This window comes from Aulonocara sp. 'chitande type north' Nkhata Bay, linkage group LG10, assembly GCF_057382095.1.
Source record: "Aulonocara sp. 'chitande type north' Nkhata Bay isolate Kocher_YH1m ecotype deep benthic linkage group LG10, A_spYH_male_GT1.1, whole genome shotgun sequence".
NCBI classification, from domain to species: Eukaryota; Metazoa; Chordata; class Actinopteri; order Cichliformes; family Cichlidae; genus Aulonocara; species Aulonocara sp. 'chitande type north' Nkhata Bay.
Genome location: NC_141353.1, coordinates 20569799 through 20594695, shown reverse-complemented (window position 1 = coordinate 20594695; position 24897 = coordinate 20569799). Strand labels below are relative to the sequence as shown.

Sequence of the window (24897 nt, the reverse complement as noted above, 5' to 3'; positions counted from 1 at the left end):
AAAACAATATGTGATTAAATCAACCCTCAAATGGTTAGAACTTTCTAAAGTTAGCTGAAGTTTTGTCATAAGTTCCAAACAGGAAGCAGTGTAGGTAAGAGAAGTGGCTGACCGTGCAACAAAGGTCTGGAGTTGGAATGAATGCAAGGAACATCATGGTTTCATAAGCCCTACATTACCTTGGTTGACCCTGGTATAAGGTGTAGGCTGATAGAAAGCAGAGGCTCTGGTCCCTGACACATGGATGTAACCCTTCCTGTTCAAAGATGCTCTCTGGATTGGAATAGAAATGAACTCACTCATATTTAACCAGCCACCCATTGAGACCTGGCCAAGAAAATGTACACCTCTATTACCACTGCATCTCTGTGTTTTGTATCACGTCTTTGTGACTTTTTTAAGGGTCTGTACATTTCCTTTTAGAGTGTTTAATTTTCTTTGTTGTTGTTGTTGTTTTAAATTTTTTATTTTAAATTCATTCGTGTGAGAAAGTATAGGGCTTTGAAAAAGAAAAAAAGTTTATTCCCAGAGTGTGTGGGCTACAATTAAAACAATCTTGCTTTGATTTGGACTTTAAAAGGGAAAGGTGAATTGCAATTTAAGGAGACTTTTTCTTTTGAAATCCACATTTCCTAATAGGGAAATTATCCCTGCTTCATAGGCGGAGGCTGTGTGGAGGTGGGTTGTACACAGGTCACAAGCCACACCTGGCCCCTCCTAAAGGCATGCGGGGACATCGAGTTTTCTCTCAACTTCTTTTTGTGGCTTTACACGAGTCTCTCACTTTACACGCCTACGTATGTCTGACACACTTCTTTACGCACGAGGGTCTCCCCCAAATCTCCCTAAATATGTGAGTGGAATAAAATCGGGCTGAGATTACGCACGACTCTTGTGACATCTCTCGTGAGGCTTTTACAGATATGTGGAGTCAGGGTTATCTACACCTTAAAACAATTAAAATAAAATTCAATGAATAAAACAAGTCGGTGCTCTGCGCCAAACGTTTTCGTTGTAATTTTAAGCAGGCAGCCGCAGTGATTCACCGCCAAATCTACACATCACGATCTGGCGGCGAGCAACTGGTGAACACATTTTCATCCATAACTTCCAGCCTTTACATGCTTGTGTTCTGGTAAGTCTCTTTACATATTCACATGCTCGGTCGAGAGAGGCTGGAAATGCGGGTTGATTTGAAATGGTACAAATAACATTTTCTCAAACGAGCCACCTGACATTAACGCTGAATCCCCCGACGGGAGCAATTACGGCACATTTTTGCGAGTCTTCCTGGTAAAAATAAATAGACATTTAGATCAAATGCTTCCTTTGCGAAATGTTACAAAGCAATTATGTAATGAATCGCTTATTCATTCACAAATGGAAATAGATTTTGAAGTCACTGAGATTTATTTTAAATATTTATTTATTTATTTTTTAATATTTGAGATAATCTTAGACCGGAGCACGCATGCACAACAAACGTACTATTTTCACTCTCTCCTTTTAAAAGACCTGCACAGTGATTCAGGCTATACTTTTCCTCCCCTTTATAAATAGCTGCACTCCGCTCAATGACGTGGGATACGCACGTACATGTGTAGGTGAATCTTTGAATGAGCGCTCCCTCTCCCCTCTCCTCCCTCTCTCCCCTCCTCCCTCCTCCGTGCCTTCTACTAGTTACTACGGGATCTCTATAAAAAGCCTAAGGTTGATGGGAGAGCCCGGTCTATGGAAAGCAACTCTGGAGAAGAGGGACGGCAGAGTCTGTGCGCGAAGACAGCATGGCACAGATTTGCGCTGACAGTCTTGTGGTGATGAAGACAGCGAGTTCAGAGAGAGAGAGGGGACAGAGATATTTCCACAGCCAAGTGCCGCAGACACTCAGGGAGCTTTGAATAAGGTAAGTTTAATTATTATGATTATTATTATTATTTTTTAGGGTTGTTCGTTTTTTGTGTTACTTTAAAAGAAATACATAAGAATTGTGCAGCAGGCTAAATGTAGGGAGACAGTATAACTGACGAGCCATCCTTTTAAGAAACCCAGAAGTCTGCGCTTGACAGCAGTCTCATCTTTACTTGGAAGTTGCTGCAGTGTGACTCATTTTCACTCCCATGTGGGCAGCACTCAGCCTGCAACCTGGGAAAAAGGGAGAATCACTGATATCTAGAAAATCAAATCTACAGACAGAAAAAAAAATCGCTCAATAAGTACCTCCTTGCCGTCTTGTGCGGTCTCGAGGCGCATTTTAAAGACAAGTACCACCGTTCACTGCCGGTGATTAACGTTCACCTGCCATCCAGGTCACATCAGGTATCTGATCAAACAGAGAGGTGCTGGTTAGGCTGCCTCTAAGGCAGCTCCGGGTCCTCTGTAGCCTGCCCGGCTCTCTGTCCAACAAAGATGTGCAAATCCCACTGTGCAATGTACACTGACACGTGCACTGACACAAAAGCGCGCACACTCTCTTGTGCTTCAGTGTGTGTGTGAGTGCGTGTGTGTAGCTGCGCAGTTGGTTATAGCTGCGTGTGGGATAAAGGGGAGTGTGGCTGTGGGGGAGTGCTCCTCACCCAGCCCCCACCTCATCTACAATCTCGGGAGCGCGTGGCACCGGGAGGTTTCCGGTGGTAGTGATGACATTATAGCCATCACTTTCTGCCGGTGTGGCGTTGCAGTCCTCGCCTCCCTCCCCCCCCCCTCCCTCACATCTTTCGCCCCTCCTTGCACTTCCGGTCGGCGTTTCCCTTATCTTTGTTTTTTTGTCCCCCCCCCCCCCCCCCCAGTCCCAGTACTGTGACGTAGTCAGTCAGTGAAGTCACCCCTGCGTCATTCTTGCGCACTTTGCAGATGATACGCAGTCACCTACTATAACCCTTTTATAGGCATTGCGCTCACGCGCGCACGCGCACACCGCAGTGTGTGATCCTCTGGTGTGCAGCTGTGAATGCGCAATGTGAGAGGCTCGTGCACGGAGAACACGAGCGAGGAGTGGGTGGAGCGAGTCAATGAAGCCCCTTGTTCATTCACAAGTCTTTGTCCACGGGCTCCTGTAGGACTTGGAGCGGAGGGTTTTTTGTGTTAGGAAGGCAAAGCTAGCCGAGATCACGTACTAATCTATCACACTGAAAGACTTAGTGACGTCCATTACATGAATGAAAGCCGTGAACGATATTATTCATCATGGCCAGAGTTGTGCGGGCCATAAACTGTAAGAGTGTGACGCTTAGACTCGGTAACCGTAGAGATGAGTCTATATTTAATGTAGGCTTTCTATATTAAAAACAAATATAATAGTGAAGATCCAAAGTCCAGCTTCAAGATGATTCCGAGATGGTCCCGCACCCTCAGCCCACACGGTCTCCGCGGTTTCTCCCCAGCGCCATGGAAACCAAGCCAGACTGAAGCACTGCCCACGCGCTCTGATAAGCCAGGTGGCAGAATGGGACGAGAGCCGATTGGTGCGCTCGCGATGGGACGTCATACGCCCGTACCCTTAGACTAGTCGAGCACTGAGGCACGTAACAAGACTCGTCACCTGGCCGTTTATTAAAGAAATTAGAGCGGGGACCTGGGAGGTTGTGGAAAAGAGCGCGCTGCAGCGCGAGGCAAACGTGTAGAGTTGGTTTTTATGATTTTAAATCAGGATCATAATGTAAGAAACTATTTAAACGCTAAAAAACAAGAAGAAAGATGCTTAACAAACAGCTGGAAGAAAACTAGACCTTAGCGATGCCTTTCAGATGAAAGGTGACGTCTTGTTCAGCACCGCGAACAGCACCGAGCCACGACGCGGCTGTGTCGCTGTCCCAGCGTCGTAGTGCTGAAAAAAGAAGTAGTAGTGGTGGTGGGGGGGATAGAAAGATGGAGATATAAAGGAAGCTGATGCAGAGATAGTTTGCTTATGGGGAAAAACTCATTTAAAAAAAGGTTTTTGATGTGTCATTATTATGAGCTGATAAGGAAGTGTTACACAGTAGTCTTGTGTTAGCCCTCCTCAGTATACAGTGCTATGATTGCATAACTCTGAAACGTCCCATGTGATTGGGCAGTGACTCACCAGCTAAGTCTCATAATCATCACTTCTAATCAGGTACATCTTCATTTTCCAGGTCGAAAGCACAGCAGCTTAAAGATGTTGAGGGTGAGAAAGGAGGTTTTTTTTTTTTTTTTTAGTCTTCTGTGATTAATTGCTCGCTTGTTAATATGCTAAATCTTTCAGTCTGCAGTAAAAACCTATCTAGGGATGGTTAAAGAAGCCAAGGGCATTTACAGTATGATCCCAATAGTGGTTCAAGTCTCGGTGTCGCCTACACTGCTGGAGGAGACTCCTAAATATGTCCAGAGCTCCTCTGAGACAGCTTATTATGTGAACACCAGTTTATTAGACATCCCTAATGTCTGGTGTCGCTCTGCCTCCCTCCCTCTCTGCTCTCTCACTTGCACTTTCATAGGTACAAACAATAACTAGGTCAGAGACAGGAAAACAGTGGGTGGAGGATGAATAATACCGACCCTTCTCAGGTTTTTTTTTTTTTTTTTTTAATAAATGTTTATACAGTGTTGAATGTGTTTAAATAAAAGGATGAACTGGATGACTCATTTTAAACAAAATTTGACTTTTTTTGTTTTGCTCTAGGGATTTATTGGCTTAGGAGATTAACTGATTGCCTCTTGGGTTAGGTGATCTTTTTTGTAACTAGGATGTTTGTAGAAACTGTTTAAACCTTATATAAGTGAATGAAACATGTATAGAAACTATACTGGTGTTGAAGTGTAAACGCGAATTACAGCAGCTTTCTTAAAAAAACGTATCACCACAACCCTTCACTTGTTCTTTCTCACCCGCAGCAGAATTATATGCCTAAGTAATTAAGGGAGTAAATCAGCCAGAGTACTGCAGACTTCCACTTGTGAACGTTGTAATGGGTGTTTCAGAATTCACATTTTCCCAGTTAATTTTGCACAGAAGCAAAAGCTAATTTCGTCTCACCTGACGTTTAAACAGTTGCGTTGTATGCAAAGATGGTGCTACATTGGGAAACCTGAAGCCCAAACAGCAGCAATGACCACTAAGATGGTTAAAGCAGCAAAAATGAATCGTTTTGCATACTCGTTCTAGTCTTTCCGTATCATCTATTTAGACTACTGGGATTCCCCAGGTCAACAAAGATTGTACCAATGATCGGCCTTTTGGGAAATGTGTCAAGTTTTACTGCTGTAATTACACTCACACCTCTCCTCTTTTTGCTGATGCAGGTTTTTCCATGAGGGGATTGTTTGTCCTTCTCACCATCTCTTCCCTGTCCTGTTGCCAGAGCATCAGCACCTTGGCTTTAGACTGCTTACTGCTTATACAGTATCAAAGTACAGTAACAGTCTACAGTCATGGCTACTGAAGCCTGGCAATGCATCAAACACCACAGTGAAGGCAACATGAACACCCAGTGAAAAAGAAAAAGATATTATCCCATTCTTTTTTAAATGGCTGTTGTGATGGCAGGAGTTCACTCTGCTAGAGATTCCCCTCTGTGCCCCCCCCCACACACACAAAACACCCACCCACTCAGCCACCCACCCGCTCAGAGAGGAAACCTGTGTGGGCTTGCATTGGGGGATACCTACACAATGTAAGCACGTAGCATTCACACTCAAGCCAATGAGACCTTGCAGGTTTCCTGTTACCATGCCAACTCCAGTTCCTCCTCCACCCTGCTGTCTCCATGGCAACCGTGGCTTTAGATTGTTACTCTAGCAACAGCACCATGGTAACAGTCTACAGCCATGGTCGTTAGGGGCAGGTGTCATCAGGAAAGAGAGAAGTTGCAGCTCATGGTGAACTTCACAGTTAAGGTGTCTCGTGCAGTTGGTGAGATGTCACTTATTTGTTCAGGTGAAAAGATGCCAGTTTAATGTATTCATGTCTGTGAATACTGAGGAATGACTCATGTCATTCATTGCTTATGGTGTTTTGACTTTATTTAATAATGTGTTTTGCTCGCTACACCCAACACCTTCACGATAAGTTAAGCTGCGACACGTGTAGACACACGCTGCCTTCCTTTTTAACTTCATTACACATAGGATGCTTCTTTTGATTAGTGAGTACAGTGATGAATGCACAGAGCACATGCTGAACGGATGAGTCAGCCAGCTCCAACACCTGTTCTGCTCTCTGTTTATCAGACAAGAGCAGCTTCACTTCAAAGCAGCACAGCCAAGAATTCCCTGTGGGCAGCGCTATAACCTGCAGCCACATACAAACACACACTGGGTCCTAACAGGTGGGCTAACCCACACGCACGCATGCACACACACACGTTTGGTATGCTTACAACAAACACATCACACTTATAAAGACTGCACTCCAACTTAGGCCACTCTACTTCAAACATTACTCGGTAATGTTTAGAGTTATACTGCCCTCTAGAGGCTTGAATTTGCCAAGGTCATCTGCTTAACACATTTTTTTCCCCAGACTCAAAAGTTCTGCAGCAAATGAAATATAAATAAAAGCTTTATCCCAGTGGTGTGTGGATACTTGCGAAATTATCTGCCTTTCAATGCGATGATGTGTTAGCTTTTCCTACTTTGTAACCGAAAAAGTGGATGCTGATGAAGATAATCAAAACAAGACTAATGTTTTTATAAACCTCCTGATTCCTCCATGACAGTAAGATATATTTCTCATGTTATTTGTGCACTGCAGCTGCCCAAACCCTTAGACAATGAAGATAAGTTTCTAAAAAAAAGAGAAAAAAAAACTTTAAACAGAGTGATTCGGGATACAAGGGAGCGCACAGAGCAAAAATCCTATGTAAACCATATCAGCCTTTATAGATTAGATCAAATAAACACAAGTTAAAAAGAAATCTTATTTTCATTTAAAAATGCTCTTTATTGAAAAGGAGGCCGATGAGGCACACAAGGGTCATTACTAAAGACATTTCAAAGAAGTTTGCAGAGAAAACACTACAGGAATCACATTTTTGCATTGCGTCACTCCAGCTGGAACCTGATCTTTTCAAATATTTGTCGTTCACTGATTTGCCAAAGGAAAATAGAAGGAAAGGGAACAAGGACAAGAAAAAAAAGATCAGTTGTTTATCCTCTACCTCCCTGCACCGTAAAAGCCCATGTGCTGAGAGTTAAAGAACAGCACATAAACTCTTACTGTTAAGGGCTGAGAAGTCGCTGCAGGTCAAACTACATAAAAGGGAACATACCACAGCTTGCTTTGGGGGTGACTGGTTGGGGTTGTAGCTATAGCACATCCTAAGTTGGCACTGGGCAAGAGGTGGAGTACATCTTGGACAGGCTACTGAATCAGGGCTAAAACAGAGAGACACTCACACTCACATGCACATTCCGCAAATGAATCCAATATAAAACAAAAGAAAACAAACAAAAATAAATGCAGGACATCTTGCTGGTATGTAAGTATACCAACGGAGAACAACAAGGCGCAGTCTTCAAGTGACAGCGTTCAAGTGTTTATTCTTCAAGCATATTTCTACAAAAACAGATCAGCATGTGTCTACTCTAAGTCATTCTACTTATTCTGAATTGAGTACCACTCACGTGTGGTCTTCTAATATGCAAATCATAGGCATGAGGAGAAAACGAAGCTTTAGTCTGCACAGAGACAGTAGGCCAATCAGGAGGTTTGAACCTTCTTGCTGTGAGGTGATGCTGCTAACCAATGCACCCCTATTTGTACGAGCCAATGATAAAAACTTCTATTCCCACTTATTCCTACTAACAGTCTTAGGCCCTGTTTTCTTTTACACTTTCAGTCTAATGCAATCATCAAACTTTGTTGTTCTTGCTGTTGTTATTCCTCTGCACATATCATCTTGGTCTTGATGACCACTTTTACGCTCCACGCCTCTTCATAACTGTGCATAACGGCGCAACAGAGTTGACTTATAAAAAAAAAGAAAGAAGTGAAAACATGCCTCTTGCTCTCCTTCTGTGTGTGTCTATCTTAAACTGACTCCACCACAGTCCTGCCTCATGGCCATGATGACTAATATTTACCCCAGTAGTGTCAGTTAGGCACCTATAAGGACAGCCAAACCACAGCTGTCCACGCCAGGCCCCAGCCACAGCCTCTAAAGCAGCACAGTAAAGCAGACAAGCAGACAAATGCCTGCAGATGACATCATACATCAAACGACCGCTGCCCTAACTCAAGAAAGCCTCGTCCGTGTCCTCAGTTCACCTCTGTACCTCCTTCTGCCAAAAAAAAGGGAAAAAAAAGAACATTAGCACATCCTGTGATCATATTTACATCTGGTATTACAGTTACAGAGTCAACCAGACAGGCTCACACTGAACAGGTTAAGCAGTCACAGGAGATCCCACCTGGGACTAACTGTTTTTCAAGGTGCGGGGATCATCCAGCCATTATTCAAAGAAATAATAATAATGTGCAGTAAAGTTGTCACAGTTCTGGGCGCATGACTGGAAGCAGACAGGCAACCAAGCAGCCGCTGGCCCCAGCGAAAGTACACTTTCATCCACACAAACAAGAAAACCACAAAGTAAGGGAAAACCAGAAGTATGCAGTGTGAAACCAAGGAATAACAAATGACCAAATCACACACTTATGAACATGCATGTGCACTCCCAGACATAAACACCCGCTGTGCATTGTTTGGGCCTCGGAATCACACGACGCAGATTTTGTCACTGTGCGCTTTCATGTCGTTAACGGACGACAACTGAGTGGCAGCTTTCTGTTCTTTAAATAGCAATTCAACTGACAGCTCTAAATATACTCCCTCTGTTCCCTCTTTAATATGTCAGCACACGTGACAGGCATCAAGCACACCACTTCTCACATCACAAGGGTCCCTATATTGAAATAAAGTATAGTAAGCGTGTATGTTTTATATGTATACTAGATCTTTTAAGATTTGCATGTTTCATGCTTTCATTTTCCTACAAAGGTATCACCTTTCACTTTTCTCCTGTACAATATGATCTCAAATAAACATTCCCATGAATGAGAAAACCGCAAAAGGATCCACTTTCATGAGTAAATCATAGTATGGAGTATGAGTCTTATAGAACTCACATTTAAAATATAAATATTTAGTTGCATTCAAGAAAGCTGGAAGTTTTCTTCTATTTCTTGTTCACAACAAACAAGAAAATGGACACATGCCATATCTTTGGAACACATCCAGTGTTATATCACCCCGTTCTGCACCAACATACCAATGTAACTGTGCAAACACACATGTAAACGCATGCAGACATGCATATATTTATAAGAACTATATTTATAATAATTCAACATCAGATTTGATTTTCGCAGAGGAGTGAAAAAGTTAAAAATCCAAACTCTTCACAAATCCCTCTGTTTCAGCATCTTCTCATTGTTGGGATCAGAGCAACTGAGATTATAAAGATGATGAAAACAAAACAGATGGTGAATGGCTGCCAAAAGAAGGGGAAAAAAGATGTAAATCCAAAAGTTGTAAGCCAGATAATAAAATCTCAAGTCCTCAGCTGAGTGTCTAGTAATCACAGGTTATTCCACGCAGAGCTGTCAGCGGTGGAGGCTGTAATAACAAGGCAGAGTTGGTCAACTTTGTCAGTCTCTGGATGAGCATGGGCCATGGGATGACCAGGCTCATTGGAGTTTAAGTACAAGTCTTATATAGGGGCCACTGCTGTCCCGCCCCTTCTTCTGTCTCCCATAACAACAAACGCTCCATAATCAAAATAGAGCCCCATCTGTGCTATGACACACCCCTGTGCCCCCTGCTCCATTCCCCCAGCCTCCGCCGAGGGAAAGAGGGAAAAAGTGATACTTAAGTTGTGGCAACCCCCCCCCCCTCAAAAAACAAAAAGCCTTGAATGTACCCTCACTCTCCCTTTTTAACCGCAGTGGCCAGAGTGGGGCCGAGTAAGAGAGGGAGATGAGGAGGCAGAGAGTGTGGATGGCTCCACCCTCGTGCGTCTCTGTCTCTCATTCCATTATTTCCCGGTTGTTGTGCAACAGGGGGAATGGATTCCTGAGACGAGAGTCACGGCTCTGTTGTAAAACTTACTGGCAAGAGTGACCCTCTGTGTTTTTCTTTTACTGTTTCCTTTGCTCACTCACTCTCTCCGTTCATCTCTACTTGTTATCAAAACCATGTGTGTGTGTGTGTGTGTGTGCTGTGAGGTCTTGGAGGGACACAGGGGCCACAGGGGAGCACGGGAGAATGAATATGAGGACTACAGTGGTGAAAGGAGTCGTGTGAGAGGCTGTAAGAGATCATCAGATGCTTGATGGAGGTGGTTTGTTGTAAACACAAGGCTGATTGATTAAGAGAGTCAGAGTGGGGCTTTTCTTTATGAGAAGAAGCCGAGGCTAAAGATAAGTTAAGCAGTTTTAAAGTGGAATTTAATCTCAATGAGGCAATTCAGCACTTACATGAGCCCACGGTTGCCTGGTGTTTTGGGCCGAGAGGAGATTTCCGAGACATCCAGACAAACAAAACTATTTTTGTCCATGTCATAAATGTAACAGACACGGCGATAGGGTATGGTGCACCCAATGCCGATGACATACAGGATGTGTACGGGAGGAGGATGTTGACGAGGTTTCGAAGCGAGGAAGAGTCTGGTGGGAGATGAAAGAAAAGGGAAAGGAAGGGGGCGAGAGAGAGCAAGAGAGGTAGAGAGGAGAGAGCGCACATCTGGAAACAATTGAACGAGCACAGGCTGACATGCACATGCTTCTGCTATAAAAGAACAATATGTCCTTGTCCTACACATTTCCCTGTGCGCATAAACCTGTCTGCACGACACCTTCATGCACCCCGGAAAATCTGAAACAACTAAACTGATCACTGAGCTACATCCTCTCCGGATGATTTCTTGTTAATTCCTTCACAGATGTATAGCGTTAATTAAAAGTGGGAGTAAAGCATTGTCCAGTTCACCGTGGACCTTTCTTAGCACAAAGGTCTTTTTGTAAGAGGGAGCTTTCATTGTGACACAGCCGCCTCGATGCAACACAAAAGGGAAGAATTTGTGCAAAGCTCTTATGCAAAATATTTCCCAAACATATTAAACTGAGGTTTCTTCTGTCACGCTGATATAAAATTCATGTCATAACTTTCCAGAATCATGGCGGAGTGTACCCAGATCCTAAAAATGTCAGCCCTCTTTTGGTGTAGTGTTGGTTTTAAAATAGTTGTAGAAGAGGAAAAATTGTTGTAGAAGTTATTCTTGAATTTACAGGCGTAAAAAAAAAAAGTATATTGACATTAGTGTATAGTGTGAAATTTATAACGTTCCTTACTTCCCTTTATATGCTCTTAATATAGCCCATTAAATGTTAACATAAAGGCCTTAGTGATCATCAAAGTGATTTTTGTGTCACCTCAGTGTGTGGAATATCCCTGCTGATTGCAGCATCTGCAGAGGACTGACATCTGAGGGTTTGGTAACTTTCATCAAATTCTATACCTGCAGCTTACATATAGTCATGTGCATCAAACCTGCTTCTATAGGAATTAAGGGGGTAAGTTACAGCCAAGGAATGCTGTTTAAATGTATTAACTGAGCACCACTATACAAGCAGATGTTTTGGCAGTTTGCAGGTCTGGAGCAATCAGGTGTGTGTTGCCACAATCAGGTGAGTGTTGCCACAATGCCAAAGAGGAAATACGTCAGCAAAGGGTCTTAGAGAAGCAACTGTTTCTGCTCATCACTCTGGGAAGGGCTATGAGGCCATTTCCAAACAATTTGAAGTTCATCATTTATACAGTGAGGAACATTATTCACAAGTGGAAAACATTCAAGAGTCTCTAAACTTCCCATGAGTGAACGTCCCAGCAAATTCACCCCAAGGTCACCCCAGGAGATACATCTCAGACTTGACAGGCCCCAGTTAGCATGTTAAATATTAAAGTTCATGACTGCAAAGTTAGAGAAAGACTGAACAAGTAAGGCCTGTTTGGGAGAGAGCCTCATCTTTCTAAAAAGAACATGGTAGCACAGCTAATGTTTGCAAATTGCACAAACCACAAGACTTCTGGAACAATGTCCTGTGGACAGACAAGACAAAACTGAATGTTTGGCTATAATGCAGTTTGGTGGAAAACAAACACAGCATTTCAGCACAAACACTTCATACCAACTGTCAGCACAGTGATGAAGGGATGGTGACTTGGGTTTGTTTTACAGCCACAGGACCTGGGCACCTTGCGCTCATTGAGTCGAGCATGATCTCCTCTGAATACCAAAGTTTTCTAGAGTTAAATGTGAGGCTGTCTGTCTGACAGCTCGTCTGAAAATGGGTCATGCAACAGGACATTGATCTCAAGAACAGCAGCCAATTTCAGAATGACTGGGAAAAAAAAAATCAAGGTGATGCAGTGTCCCAGTTAAAGTCCAGCTCTCAACCTGATTGAGATGCTGTGCAGGGACCATGAGAGCTGTGCATAAATTGATGCCAGCAAACCTCATTGAACTGAAGCAACACTGTAAAGAAGGGTGGGCCAAAATTCCTCCACAATGATGTGAGACAGTCATTCAGAAAACTCTTATTTCAAATTATTCCTGATAAAGGGGGTCCTACAAACTCCTGAAAAATGGGGTGTTTGTTTTTCACCCACTGGTTTTGCATTTTGACCAGTCTTATTAAATAAATAATGTGTAACTTTAGATGACACCTTGATATGAAAACTGTAGAATTGAAAGAGGGTAAACGTCCTTTTTAATATAATAATAATAGCACATCTCATATCACCTCAGTGTGGAACATACCTGCTGACAGCAGAATTTGTAGAATAGTGTCCAACAGTATAATAACACCAGGGATAGACTCGGCTACTTGTGTTTTTGCGCCCCCCATCTCACCTACATCTGTCACTCTAAATAATCTTTAGAGTGCTTTGTAAATAAATTCAAAGTCATTTTAAATGACAAGGAGGTTGCTGCATGAGACTGTACATTTGTTTTATGTTTATCTAGCTTTGAAGTTTATCATTTTGGTTTGCATTTATGTATTTCTGTATGCATACTGTGTATTATCAAGTAAACATTGCTCACTGAACTCCTGTGCATCCTGGCTAGGACACTTTCATAAGGAATTGGAGAGTCAGATGTCCCTGGTTTAATAAAGAATAACTACATAAAATTGTACCGACTTTAAGGAGTGACCGGAAACTACAATACTTCAGCTAAAAAGACAAATATAATAACACTTTACTGGCACAAAGCCATGCTGCTAATCAGATTTAGCTTTTTCAATGCTGGTGAATTAAAGCGCATCTCAAACATATACAAAGACATAATTTCATCTTTATTAAGGCAATAAATTTTCACTGAGGGTTACAATAAGGCTGTTGCTTAGCTCACAAAGCGAAACACAGAGCAGAGTAGTTTAAATAAACAGTGTGCATCTGGAATCAATTATTTTCTCACAAGATGTTTCTGAACATTAAAAAAAAATCAACCAGCCACATTTTAGAGTTTGAGTCGACTTCTGTTAATCTTCACATAGACTTCCTGTGGCTGTGAATCTCACTGGAACCTCTTGAGGAAGTCCTGGTACGTCTGCCTGTGAGCAGATGCGGCAGGAACAAAATGACCACCAGGATGAATGAGGACCTGAGGGTCTTGGAAGGAGGGGAGGAGCTCCCTGCTCATCTTATCAGGGATCACTCTGTCCTCCAGTCCAAACACATGCAGGGAGGGCACCTGGATGGGAGAGTTGTAAAACTTCTGGTGTTGCGTACATGCGCTGCGGAAACCGGCGACGATGATGGCAAAGCGAAAGTCGAACGTCGGCTCCAGTTTTTGCTCCTGAATTGAGCACAGCATGGCGACGAAAGCAGCCCCCTGGCTGAAGCCCAGGATGCCATCAAATGGACCCTGGTCCTTCACAGCTTCTCTCACAGCTGTCACGCTCTCGTTAAGCCCCAGGCTTTCTTCACACTGCTGCTGAGCGTTGAAACTCCGAGCCTTGATGTCAGAAAACCACCAACCCCTGGGGTCCTCATCACCTCCAGACTCAGGAGCTGAATCATTCTGTTTATCTGCAACTTCTGAAAGGACAGAAGAGGAAAGTGGCTACTTTCAAAGGAAGGCAACAGAGATTTGGGGTTGATGCAGATGCTGATATTTTTGTGGGTATTTGTTTCTACTTTTATAGTCTCTCAGTTCTTCTTCAAAACATCTTTGAACATTTAGCGAGCACTAAATTGATGTGACATAATAACTCGGGCCAATGCAACAGGCTGACAGCAGACAACAAAACAGCGACTAACAGTGATATCTGGCACATATATTAGATTACATAAAACCAGGAAGGTATGTTCAGATTAAAGAAACATAAAAATTAGTTTTCAGACAACCTGTCCTGAGTTTTCAGCCAAATTCCACAGATGACCTGGTCAACAGTGGAATTTGACCTGTGGAATTTAAAATGAGAGCATAGAACAGGTAAAAAACTCTGATCAGATATAGATCAGTTATATATGCACCTATCGTAAAATCCTGTGTGAAAGTCTCAAGCCACCTCTCATTTCTTTATATTTTACTTCCAAGCAGCCAGACTTGTATATTTTTAAGTGGTCTCAAGTAATAGTTCTCCAGGCTTTCTGAAGGTCTTGCTGCAACATATTACTAAACGGCCCAGCCCTAAATTTCCTGTTATGCAAAAGTGAGCATCCTGAATATGGATGACAAAACACAACAATATGGTTGTATCTGAAAAATAACAAACTAATATAAATAAATCATTAACACATATCTAAACCAGCATTTAATTTAAAACCAATACTATAATGTTAAGTATTTGAATTATTGCCTGAAAGAATATACATACCCGTGTCAATTACTCATAAAATACATACTGATATAATATTCTGTACTGTGAGTCACCCCTTATTTCTTTGTTTTGCTCTCAAGAAGCCACACATTCTTGTCATTTTTAAAGCGGTCTTGAGCAATAGTTCTCCAGTTCTTATGAATCATTCAAGAATAAAAACAGGCACCTAACTCAAGAGATGAACCAGTGTTATATCGACACATATGAAAACAATTTTAAATTGTATCTTTAGGCACTTTGTCAGAAGAAAACACAATTTCTTTAGGTGAATTTTTGAAAAATGCCAAAGACAACAATGTTTGACAGAAATAAAAATTGTATTTTTTCACCGACAAGGTGATTTCTGAAGTGCCATCTAATCTAAAAGTTATCATGATGTGCACTGCGTCCTTAAAAATTTAGAGGAAACTAGACAAGTGGAGAACAAAAGAAGCACCAGGACTTAATAAAAAAATATCTACAGCAGTAAACAGTACCTAAAAGATCCAACAGAAACTCTTCAGTTGATCAATCTTCCCTCTAGCACCTTGAAGTGACTGTTGTTGTGATTTGGCACTATATAAATAAACCTGAGTTGAACTGAATTATTGGTTACTGTAGCCTTATTAGAAATGTTTTCAGGAGTTCTTAGAAAGGGAAACAGGGAGAAACGACTGAGGTATGGCAAATCACACAAGAACTGGACTGAAAATGAATGGCAACAGGTCATATAGAGTGATGAATCCAAACTTTTGGTTCAATTAGACATCAGTATATAAAGAGGTGGTCAAGAGAGAGGTGCAACAATGTGTGTCTTTAGCCATCTCTAAAACATGGTGGAGGCTGTGTCATTGTTTCGGGCTATATTTTAGCTGTCTTGTTAAAACTCAGTAGAATTTTAACCACACCAAATATGGCCATAGCAAACATTGAGTTTAAAGCATGTTAGAACTGAACAAACTCTGCTTTTGCCTCATATTCTGTTTTTCCATGTCTCCTTGCACACTTGCACGTTTCAATAAATCACTGCACCCAATATCTCATTTTCGTAGAAAAACTTGAATGAGAGATAGCCCAAATATTTACACAATTTACTTTAACTGGGTAATAACAACTATTCCTTAATAATTATTAAGTTCTATTAACACACAGTTAGCTATAGGCTCAGCAACAGGTGTTGGTGACCCACCTTCCGTGTTAGCTTGCTGCACACTGAGGGGTGCACTCACGTAAACCAGCTCTACGTGTTTTTTCAGCAGCTTCCGCAGAGCCCCAGTCTTCTCACGGAACGAGGTGGCGTACTGACGGTATCCATGGATACACAAGACCCGGAGAGGTGCCATGGACAAGTCAGCCGAGCTAACTTGGCTAAAGCTAGCCCGAGAAGTTAGTTTCACTTACGGGGTCTGAGGATATTGACGTGGCTGATAAATATATGACAATAATACGCCACGATCTTATAGCTTAACCACTGTAACTCGTCTGCTGAAATACACAGCCAGGAGAAAACAGTTAATCAGTTGTTGAAATCAATCAAATGTAATAAATAGCTACAGTATTCACGAGCGTAGTCAGAGCAGGAAGGAATGATTATTACTTCCGTTTAGTCTTTTCAAAATATGACTCTTCATAGTAACCAATGGGATTTTTCTAAGAAATAATAAACAAACAAATAATGATAATACATAAACAAACAAACAAATAGCTTTTTAAGTTGAAAGTTTAGCAAAAACACACTTACTCTGTCACAAACTACATATATATTATCCACAACTTTATGTTATATCGTCACATTAGTTATTTTCATAACTTTTCAGAGGTGGTATGGTACCATCTAAAGGTTTTTGAAAATACAATCATGGGGTGAATGCTATAGATAACTGAAATAACAAAAAGAAGAGCTAACCTAGGAAAAAACTGCATATGGAAATTCCTATGAGAATTTGTACTGAAGATTCTGAAAAAAAGAATACTGTTCATGCATAACTAGGTAGTATTTGCCACTTTTTAGAGCATCTGTATGAAGATAGAAGATCGTGCTGTTAAAGGGATAATAAGTGATGAAGAGTGGTCATGTTTTTTTTCAAAATTCTCTAAACTAATGCACCTGAAAACAAGGCCTGAAGTGCATAAGCACCTGCAAAAAGCAGGTAGGACAGAGAGGAAAAAGCATCACCTGGAAGTATTTTCCAGTTCAAACGAGTGTTTCATTATCATATAATTTTGTTGATCTAATGATGGTAATCATATCTTACTACGTCAATATTAAATATATTATGTTAGAGTCTAAAATGCTTTGTATAGACTGAATATATTACATTATTACAGTGACTGTAGTGACTAATGCTTTCATAGCCCATCAGATCACCCTTTCTCTCCCTCTTACTCCCTGCCTGCTTTGCTCTCCTTTGGTAGGAAATGATTTCTGATGCATACTGATGACACTTCAATTTACCACCAGCTCCCTGGTTTCTGTGTGTTGACTTCTCGTGACTTGAAGAGTTAAGTCACATGGTCAGGGATTTAGGGTTTAGGAAAAAAAGAATGCTAGGTCACCATTAAATGCTACTTTCATCCCTTTTAAAATTGCACATTAATTAATTGCATTGATTAATGCAAAAGTGTTGACAGTCAACTCTGATAAGTCAAGGCAACAAACGTTGTCTTCTTAGATGCTGTTTTTTCTGTGCTGGTCAATGGCCACTATCATTCAGCACTAGATATTCTCCTTTTGCACGACTGATCAGTTCTTAGGCAAAAAGTTAAATCATAAGACCTTTTATATTAATTTATGGATCTTAAAAGCAGAAAATTACACACCTTTTAAATTTTGTGAGGTGAATTGCAAAAATTCTAAGAGCTGCCTAGAGTAAATTGTGGGAGCCCGACTCCTAAAGACACAATGAGAATTTCTTTTGCTGCAATGTCTCGAGCAGCTACTGTAAAAGTCAAGAAATTTGTGAGAACTGCAAAAACACAAAATAACAGCAAAGAATTTCAGCACAGATAAAAGTGAAATTCAAATGTGAGACTGCAGGAAGCCTGCTTATCAGAACATCTTTGAACTCCAGTGGCAGTACCATTCTCCCAAAGGACTCTGTCAAAAATTCTGGCATTGTCTTTGATCCCGAGTCTCCTTTGACAAAAAATATGAAAGCACCCCCCACCCCCCTCCACACACACACACACTCGCTCCAGAGTGATAGCTGCCATTTAGCTGGTCTTCTTAAGGGTTCACGGATGGCCCAAAGCAGTGATGAACATATTCAAGGTAATAATTTAATCCAGTTTTCCCAGTGGAGAGGCATTATTTAATTACCTACTGATTTCTTGAATCCCTAGACAACCAAAACACAAATAATGTGTCCTTTCTTATTAATTTATCACTGCTACTTTTAATTAGTAAATCTAAAAATGGTTTATGTGGCCCTAGAATATTTACTAGGGTGACTCGTGAAAATTTGAGAAATCTCTGTATTCAGGATTTTTTTCAACTAGGAAGTGATTGTCTGTAGGCACTTCTGATTCAGAGCATGCATTTTCACTCCTTCTGTCTCCTCATAGGGTCTTTATGGGGAGACAGACTGGCAGATTGTGATTGCTCTCTTTGATGATGATGTTGTAGTTTGGTCTTTGTCTTAGTAACGTTTTGTTATTGTTGTTGTTGTTGTTGCTGAGAAAGTCCACATGTTGCCTTGCTGTGATGCACATACCACTTAAGAAATATAAAAAATTCACATTCCCTTTCTCCCTCCCTCTCTCACACACGTGCACACACCCACTCAGGAGACAAAGCTGCTGCTGATGTTCACCAGCACTGGTGAGGAGCCATCTGCTCACTTTGTCCCTTATTGAGACAAAGGGAGGGAGTGAAGGGGAGAGCTTTGCAAACTGATCTGCTGTTTTTCATTTTTGCTTAACTTTTAATTCATTCCAGAATGGCTGCTGCAACATGTTACTGACTATCCCAGTGCCACATTTCCTGTTATGCAAAAGTGAGCATCCTAAACGCAACAATATGGCCGTACTTGCAAAAATAACAAAATAATACAAATACATTCAAATAAATTACCAGATATCAAAAATCACATTTTATCTAAACTATCAACACTATGTTGTTAAGTATTTCAATTAGCTCATGGAAGAATATGAATATCAACCATAAAACACATTGATGTAATATACTGTCATATTCTGGAGGAGCCCCGTGACAGAGTGGTGACCTATTCAGGGCGTACTTCACCTCTCTAACTATGGTAGCTGGGCGGGAGGGAGGGCTGGATAGGCTCCAGCTCTCCCGTGACCCTGATAAGGATAAGTGGAAGAGAATGGATGGATGGATTTTGAAGTTCCTTATAATTTTTCAAAGTAGTCTTGAGCAATAGTTCTTCAAGCTTTGTAAAGGTCTTTTAAAAAAAAAGTTTAAGAAACTGGATAAGTAAAGGACAAAAGAAGAAGTGTCAGGTCTAAAAAACTATCAGAAAGTCATGTCCTTAAGAAACAGGAAAAAAAATCCAGCAAAGACCTGGCACAGGACCTAAGAGATACAGCTCACCCTTCAGCTGATCCATCTACTGTTCACCAAATGAAATGGCCTCAGTGGAAGAGAGACTGTCAAAAAGTTATTCTTAAGGAAAGGGAGAGAAAAGGATGGGGTATGCACAATTACATAAGAAAATAAGTGAGAGCACATCTGCAGTCATGACTCCAAATTGGAAAGTTTTATTTATTTATTTATTTATTTATTTTACAACATTTTGTGCACAGAGGTGGTCAGGAGAGAGGAACAACTGTGAGTGTCTACAGCTATCTGCCACCTACAGACGCTTTGCATTTTAGCCAGTGGAATTCTGAATGCAGAAAGTGACTAACTACTTAATTACGACTTCTCTGGGCATTTTCTGAGTTTAATTTATTCTATTTTTATACCAGTTTTGTGAATTTTGCCTCCCAGAAAATTTAGAATTTTTAAAGGTTTGGAGCAGTTGTCAAAACAATGCAGTTCCTACATCCTTACAAACACATTTGTTAAATCATACCTTTTATTCATTTTGACCAGTTTTCAATATGTTACAGATGAAGTGATGAACCCCCCCCCCCCCCCCCCCCAATCTAACCAGGCTAATAAATTTTACCAAATCAAACAATATTCTGCTGGATTTTGACAAACTAGATTTAATAATAGAATTAAACCCTGCACGACATCACGTTTTACTGTTTTCCACAGGGGGGCAGTGGTGCACCATATGTAGAAGATGCAATCGAGATGCAACGGGGAATCATTAGCATGTGTGTATGAGGAAACAGGCACATAGTTATTGCACAGATACATGATTGATGTGGATTGATTGAATATTTTAAAACAAAAAAAAAAAAAAAAATCCACCATGATTCCGAATGAAAGCTTTCACAGTAAAATGCCACATCAACCCTACAGATCTAGAATTGTAATACTTGCAATGTGATGATTTTACATTTTTTTCTTACTGTACTGCGAACTGCTGCTTCTGATGGCCTGCTACACACCCTGATTAATAGGACATAGAGGTTAAACTTCACAGCCAGAGCCAAGAGCCAAAACAGGGGGAAGCAGTCATGGTCAGAGAGGTCAAAATGGCCTGCAGCTTGTTTCCTATAGCAGAAGGACTGGGATGCTGTCCTCTGCAGCAACATTATTAGAGACGCTGTCATTCTGCCGTGCAATCCTTGAAGTCTGTGGGCACATAAAGGAGGACAGGGAAGAGTATGACGAATGTCCTGTCTGTTCCGGATCCTCACTGGAGCTGGCAATGTAGGCCATACACAATGTGCATGTCCTTGTAGGAGAGCAGATGGATTATCCAAAAAAGCATCTTTATGCTTATTCACAGTGTTCATCGTCAAGTGTTTCCCTTCATTCAGGGTCTCGCCACTATGGTTGTTAGCGAGACAAGCATAGTGCAAAACAGTGTGATAAAAGGCTGTTTTGTTGTCGGGTTGTTGACAGCTGACAGTTATTATTATGGGGTAGCACAAAGTTGACGGGCGAGATGGCAGAAGTTCTAGACCTGTCATCTCAGGTACTTGAAAATGTCAGTTACTCCAGGTGTGACACTATTATAATTTGTTTGTTAAATAATAGGAAAGAAACAAACAAAAAACAAGACAGCTTTCTTACCGGGCAACATTTCCAAAGCTTCCCATTCGTCCTGAAACATTTTGGAGCTTTCATCTGTGAGGCATTGGATGCAGACTCATGGTTGCTGAAACTGTATCTCCCCGTGTTTCTTAAAAAAACAAAAAAATCTCATGTGCTTTGATTGACATGTTTTCATTCATGAATACATCACATATGAAGTATGAGCGGCAGAATGACATTACGATGCTTTTATTTTGGGAAACTTCAAGTAAACTTCAATTAAAGAATAAAGAAGTCACACAAAGTTTTATCACTAAGATCTTACAATTCAAAAAAAAAATCTCTAAAACATTCCTTTAACCTTCAGTGCATCCTGTGTGAAAGCCTCTTATCAGGTTTAGATGATACGTTCAGTGCTCTGAATGAAAATCCTCACACCTTGTTCATACAAGATGATGCTTGAGTTTACCCACTCACTATTTCTTCTCACCAGCTCTGACATCTAAGTGCTACAGGATCTATTTTAAGCATCAGTCTGATTGTGATTGACTCATACAGGAAAGACTCCTCATGAGCCTAGCTGTTTATGTTTGAATCATGCTGTAAATTTGCTAAGATTTGGACTTCCTTTGTTAATTTTATCAGAAAGCCAATTGACAATAACTGTGCAATAACAAATCTAGAAAAAAAGATGGCATATGTGCCCCCACTTAATGTGGCTCAAATTAAATTACCTTTTCAATGATACTCATCGTACATCCCTGCTGTGAAAATGTTTGTAGTACCTTCAGAGTATTAGTTTTATGCTAATTCACACTTCTGCTCCATTACATTTTAGAGGGAAATAATATACTTGTTTCATAGCAATTATTGTAGTCTATTAAAAATCCTCCAAATGTTACACAGTCACACAAAGATAAAGATGATCCATCCATCCATCCAGGCTCTGGCTGTGAAGTTTAACCTGTCCTATCAACCAGGTCGGTTGTAGACCATCAAAATCAGCAGCTGACAATGAACTTGTGAAACCTCAGTGCTTTTGAAATGTTTGCTTGAAAGACAGGGACCAGGTCTGCGACAACTCGCAGTCAGCTTCTATCTTCAAAGCAACTCTGGTGCAATGATAAAGCCGCAATAAGACAGTCAGTCTGTTTTCAGTTTTCTATTCGTTTTTTAGTTGAATGGGGTCAAGCTACCACTTCCTGCAATCCTTTTCCTATAATTAACTGTAATAACTTGGCGAAAATCTCACATCTTTTACCTTCTGTTGAAAATCTGTTGCCATATACATACACAGAAATTCACAGAAATTCACATTAACTACTTAAATTCAGAGTGCAGCCAGAACCTCATAGATCTGATACAGAAATGACTCCACAAATAGCAACATATTTGCTGCAGCACAGTGATTTTACTACAAAATGACATGGGCAACTTTGCTTTTATATAGTAAAATAACCAGAATACAACCAGTTGGCAATCTGTTGAACTCAACTGCAAAGAGATTATACTGCACACAGGTGCTCATCAGCTCAGACTGATTGCAATATGTCAACCATGTTGATAAATTAGACAGCAGTTATTTGCAAACCTTTGCCAACCTGTCTAAGAGTGATTGCAGTCAGTCTGAGTCGGACTACAATTGTTTGGAGACACATTTCTGGCAACTGGGCAAACACTATGTGATCAGAAGTGATCTCCCAGCGATTAGAGGTGTTGCATGTTTAACCTCTGGGTGAGTACATTTAAAAATATATTTTTGCTAGGTATTAGGCAGGGAGGTTGTCTACTTTTACTCTAGTGTGATGTGATTAATCATTTATATGGTCATCTAAACTCTTTAGCCCTTATGTTTGAATAGCGGCTAATCGGAAGAAAGCTTTGTTTCAGACAATGGATGAAATGTGTTGCTGCCCCAAGGCCCACTATTAGTAGATAGGAATTATGTTGAATTATAAAGTTTCAAAGCTAGTCCAAGTGCAAGAATATCACTATCTAGCTAGGAATGAGCACATAGCTTTCTGTCATGTTACTTTTTTGTATACGTTATGTGATGATGGTGGGTGTTGTTTACACCGGAAACATGTTCACCTGGGCTTTCTTTATAGCAAGTGCAACAATACAAGAAAAGAAATATCAAAAAAAGCAACACATTCTTCGTCTTCAGATTTTCTAACATGTGGGAAGAAGAAAATCTGTGTATCAGCAGGGAAGATGTTTTTCATTGTGGGAAGCTACCCAGCACCGGTCTCTGGTGTATGTTTCAAAATGATGCACTGACGCCTCACTGTTCAAATTCACAGTCCATTAGCTGCTGCCGAGCTAGCAGAAGTTCAATGGGTTGCAAGTGGTCCTGATGCTTTTGGCTGCAGGCTTTCATTAAAATATAGATCAAAGAGATCAAATTGATAAAAGTCTAGAAGGGAGGGATAAACCGTGTCGCCACCAGAAATTAAATTTCATGATCAGGTGCACGGGAATCAAACACTGAACATAGGAAATCCCGCTCTTTTACCCTCACGGCATCATCCATTTCACATGCTGCTCAGCTATTTAATTTAATGTCACAGGCATTTGAAGATCAAGTGACTGAAGTCCAACCACTGCTATCTAAAAAAAACATTAACCCAATCCCAATTCTCTGCTAGCATAAATCAGTGGCTTGAGCTGGTTTTGATGATCTCCTCGCAAAAGGTTTGTCTATTGTTTTCTGGACAGAGCCCCGGCATTCAAAGAGACAAATGACTCTGAACCTGCACAGAATCGTATATGAGGGCTTCTGAGCTGCACAGAGAACTTTAACCAGCTTGTAGCAAAGAAAGTTGCAGCAGCATACGTATCCAGGGAGGGAGAAGAGCAGACATAGTGGACACTGAAGATGAAGACCGATGAGAGGAACTGACATGTAATGGAGATAGACGTTCCTGTCGAGCTTTTAGTGAAAGGCTTACTGGCATTTCAATTGCCTTGGGCAAATGCAAAACTTAATGGGGGCTCACAAAGGAGGCCTGGGAAAAAATTACACATTGTGTTTTCTTATATTTTCTTACCCAAAATGAGTTATCTCAATAGCTCTTGGTTGAAAGATAAAAGGAAGCACAAAAAACAATTAAACCACTCCCCTCCAGAATTTCAGAAAATGTGAAATGTTCAAGTCCATAAACTAGAAAGTAAAAAAATTTCCAAATTTCCAGACAGATTTTCTTTCTCTGCTTAAACCATTTAATGTTAAACGTACTAAATATTACCTCTATATTATCAAACTGTTCAGCATTTTTGGCTACACTGTACATTTTTCCATATTTCTAAGTGAACACAGGTCTATTCCTTTAGTCCTTACTTATAGATGTACTATACTTCAAGCAATGACACATATGATTGTTTTTTTCACATACACTTGAAATGTACAGTCACTGGTGTCAAAAATGTCCCCTGTCACATAGAACACAGCCTTTTGCGCAACGGAAAGGTTTAGTTGAGGTTTTACTGCCCGAGGCCCACTGGATAGCTATAAATTCACAATAATTAGACTTTGTACTCAGGTATTTGCATACTAAAAGCTTAATCCTGAAATTTCAGTCATGAGTCACAGATTAAAATTGTCACATATAGCCCCTACAGGTAATGTCTAAAAAAAAGTTAATGGCTGTGATCTATGTGTTAAAACACCTTTGGTGATGTCATAAAGTGAATTAACACCTGATTGAACCTGACACCTGTGGTGAACTTAAAAATAATCTTGTGTTTAAAACATCACTAATGCTGTAAAAGAACTGCTGCAATCAAACTTTTATGTGTTGGTAACATTTCCTTTAACTTTAATATTAAGTCAAAGGATTTTAAGACTATTTTAGATTTCTTTTTTCATTTTACAATAAGTTTTACTATACAGTTCACTCCCCTGGTAACAAACTGGTAATACTGGAAAATCATTTTAATATTTAACAAATCAGATTTT

General features: G+C 40.7%; 1 protein-coding gene across 1 annotated transcript; it reads right to left on the bottom strand.

Annotated features, from left to right (window-relative positions):
- Positions 1-13291: 13291 nt before the first annotated feature.
- On the bottom strand, positions 13292-16407 carry ovca2 (OVCA2 serine hydrolase domain containing). The gene is made up of 2 exons (XM_086308955.1): positions 16011-16407; positions 13292-14057 (listed from the first exon to the last, which is right to left on the bottom strand). The coding sequence occupies exons 1-2, from the start codon at positions 16162-16164 to the stop codon at positions 13534-13536; spliced, it is 678 nt and encodes a 225-aa protein (XP_086165081.1). The 5' UTR covers positions 16165-16407; the 3' UTR covers positions 13292-13533.
- Between the last annotated feature and the right edge of the window lie 8490 nt (positions 16408-24897).

What these genes read in the sequence shown, in the direction of transcription:
- ovca2 (XM_086308955.1), bottom strand. Translation starts at nt 16,164, where the DNA reads ATGGCACCTCTCCGGGTCTTGTGTATCCATGGATACCGTCAGTACGCC. An exon ending in GCAGCAAGCTAACACGGAAG is followed by an intron (nt 14,058 to 16,010) that starts GTGGGTCACCAA and finishes CTGTCCTTTCAG; the next exon opens with AAGTTGCAGATAAACAGAAT.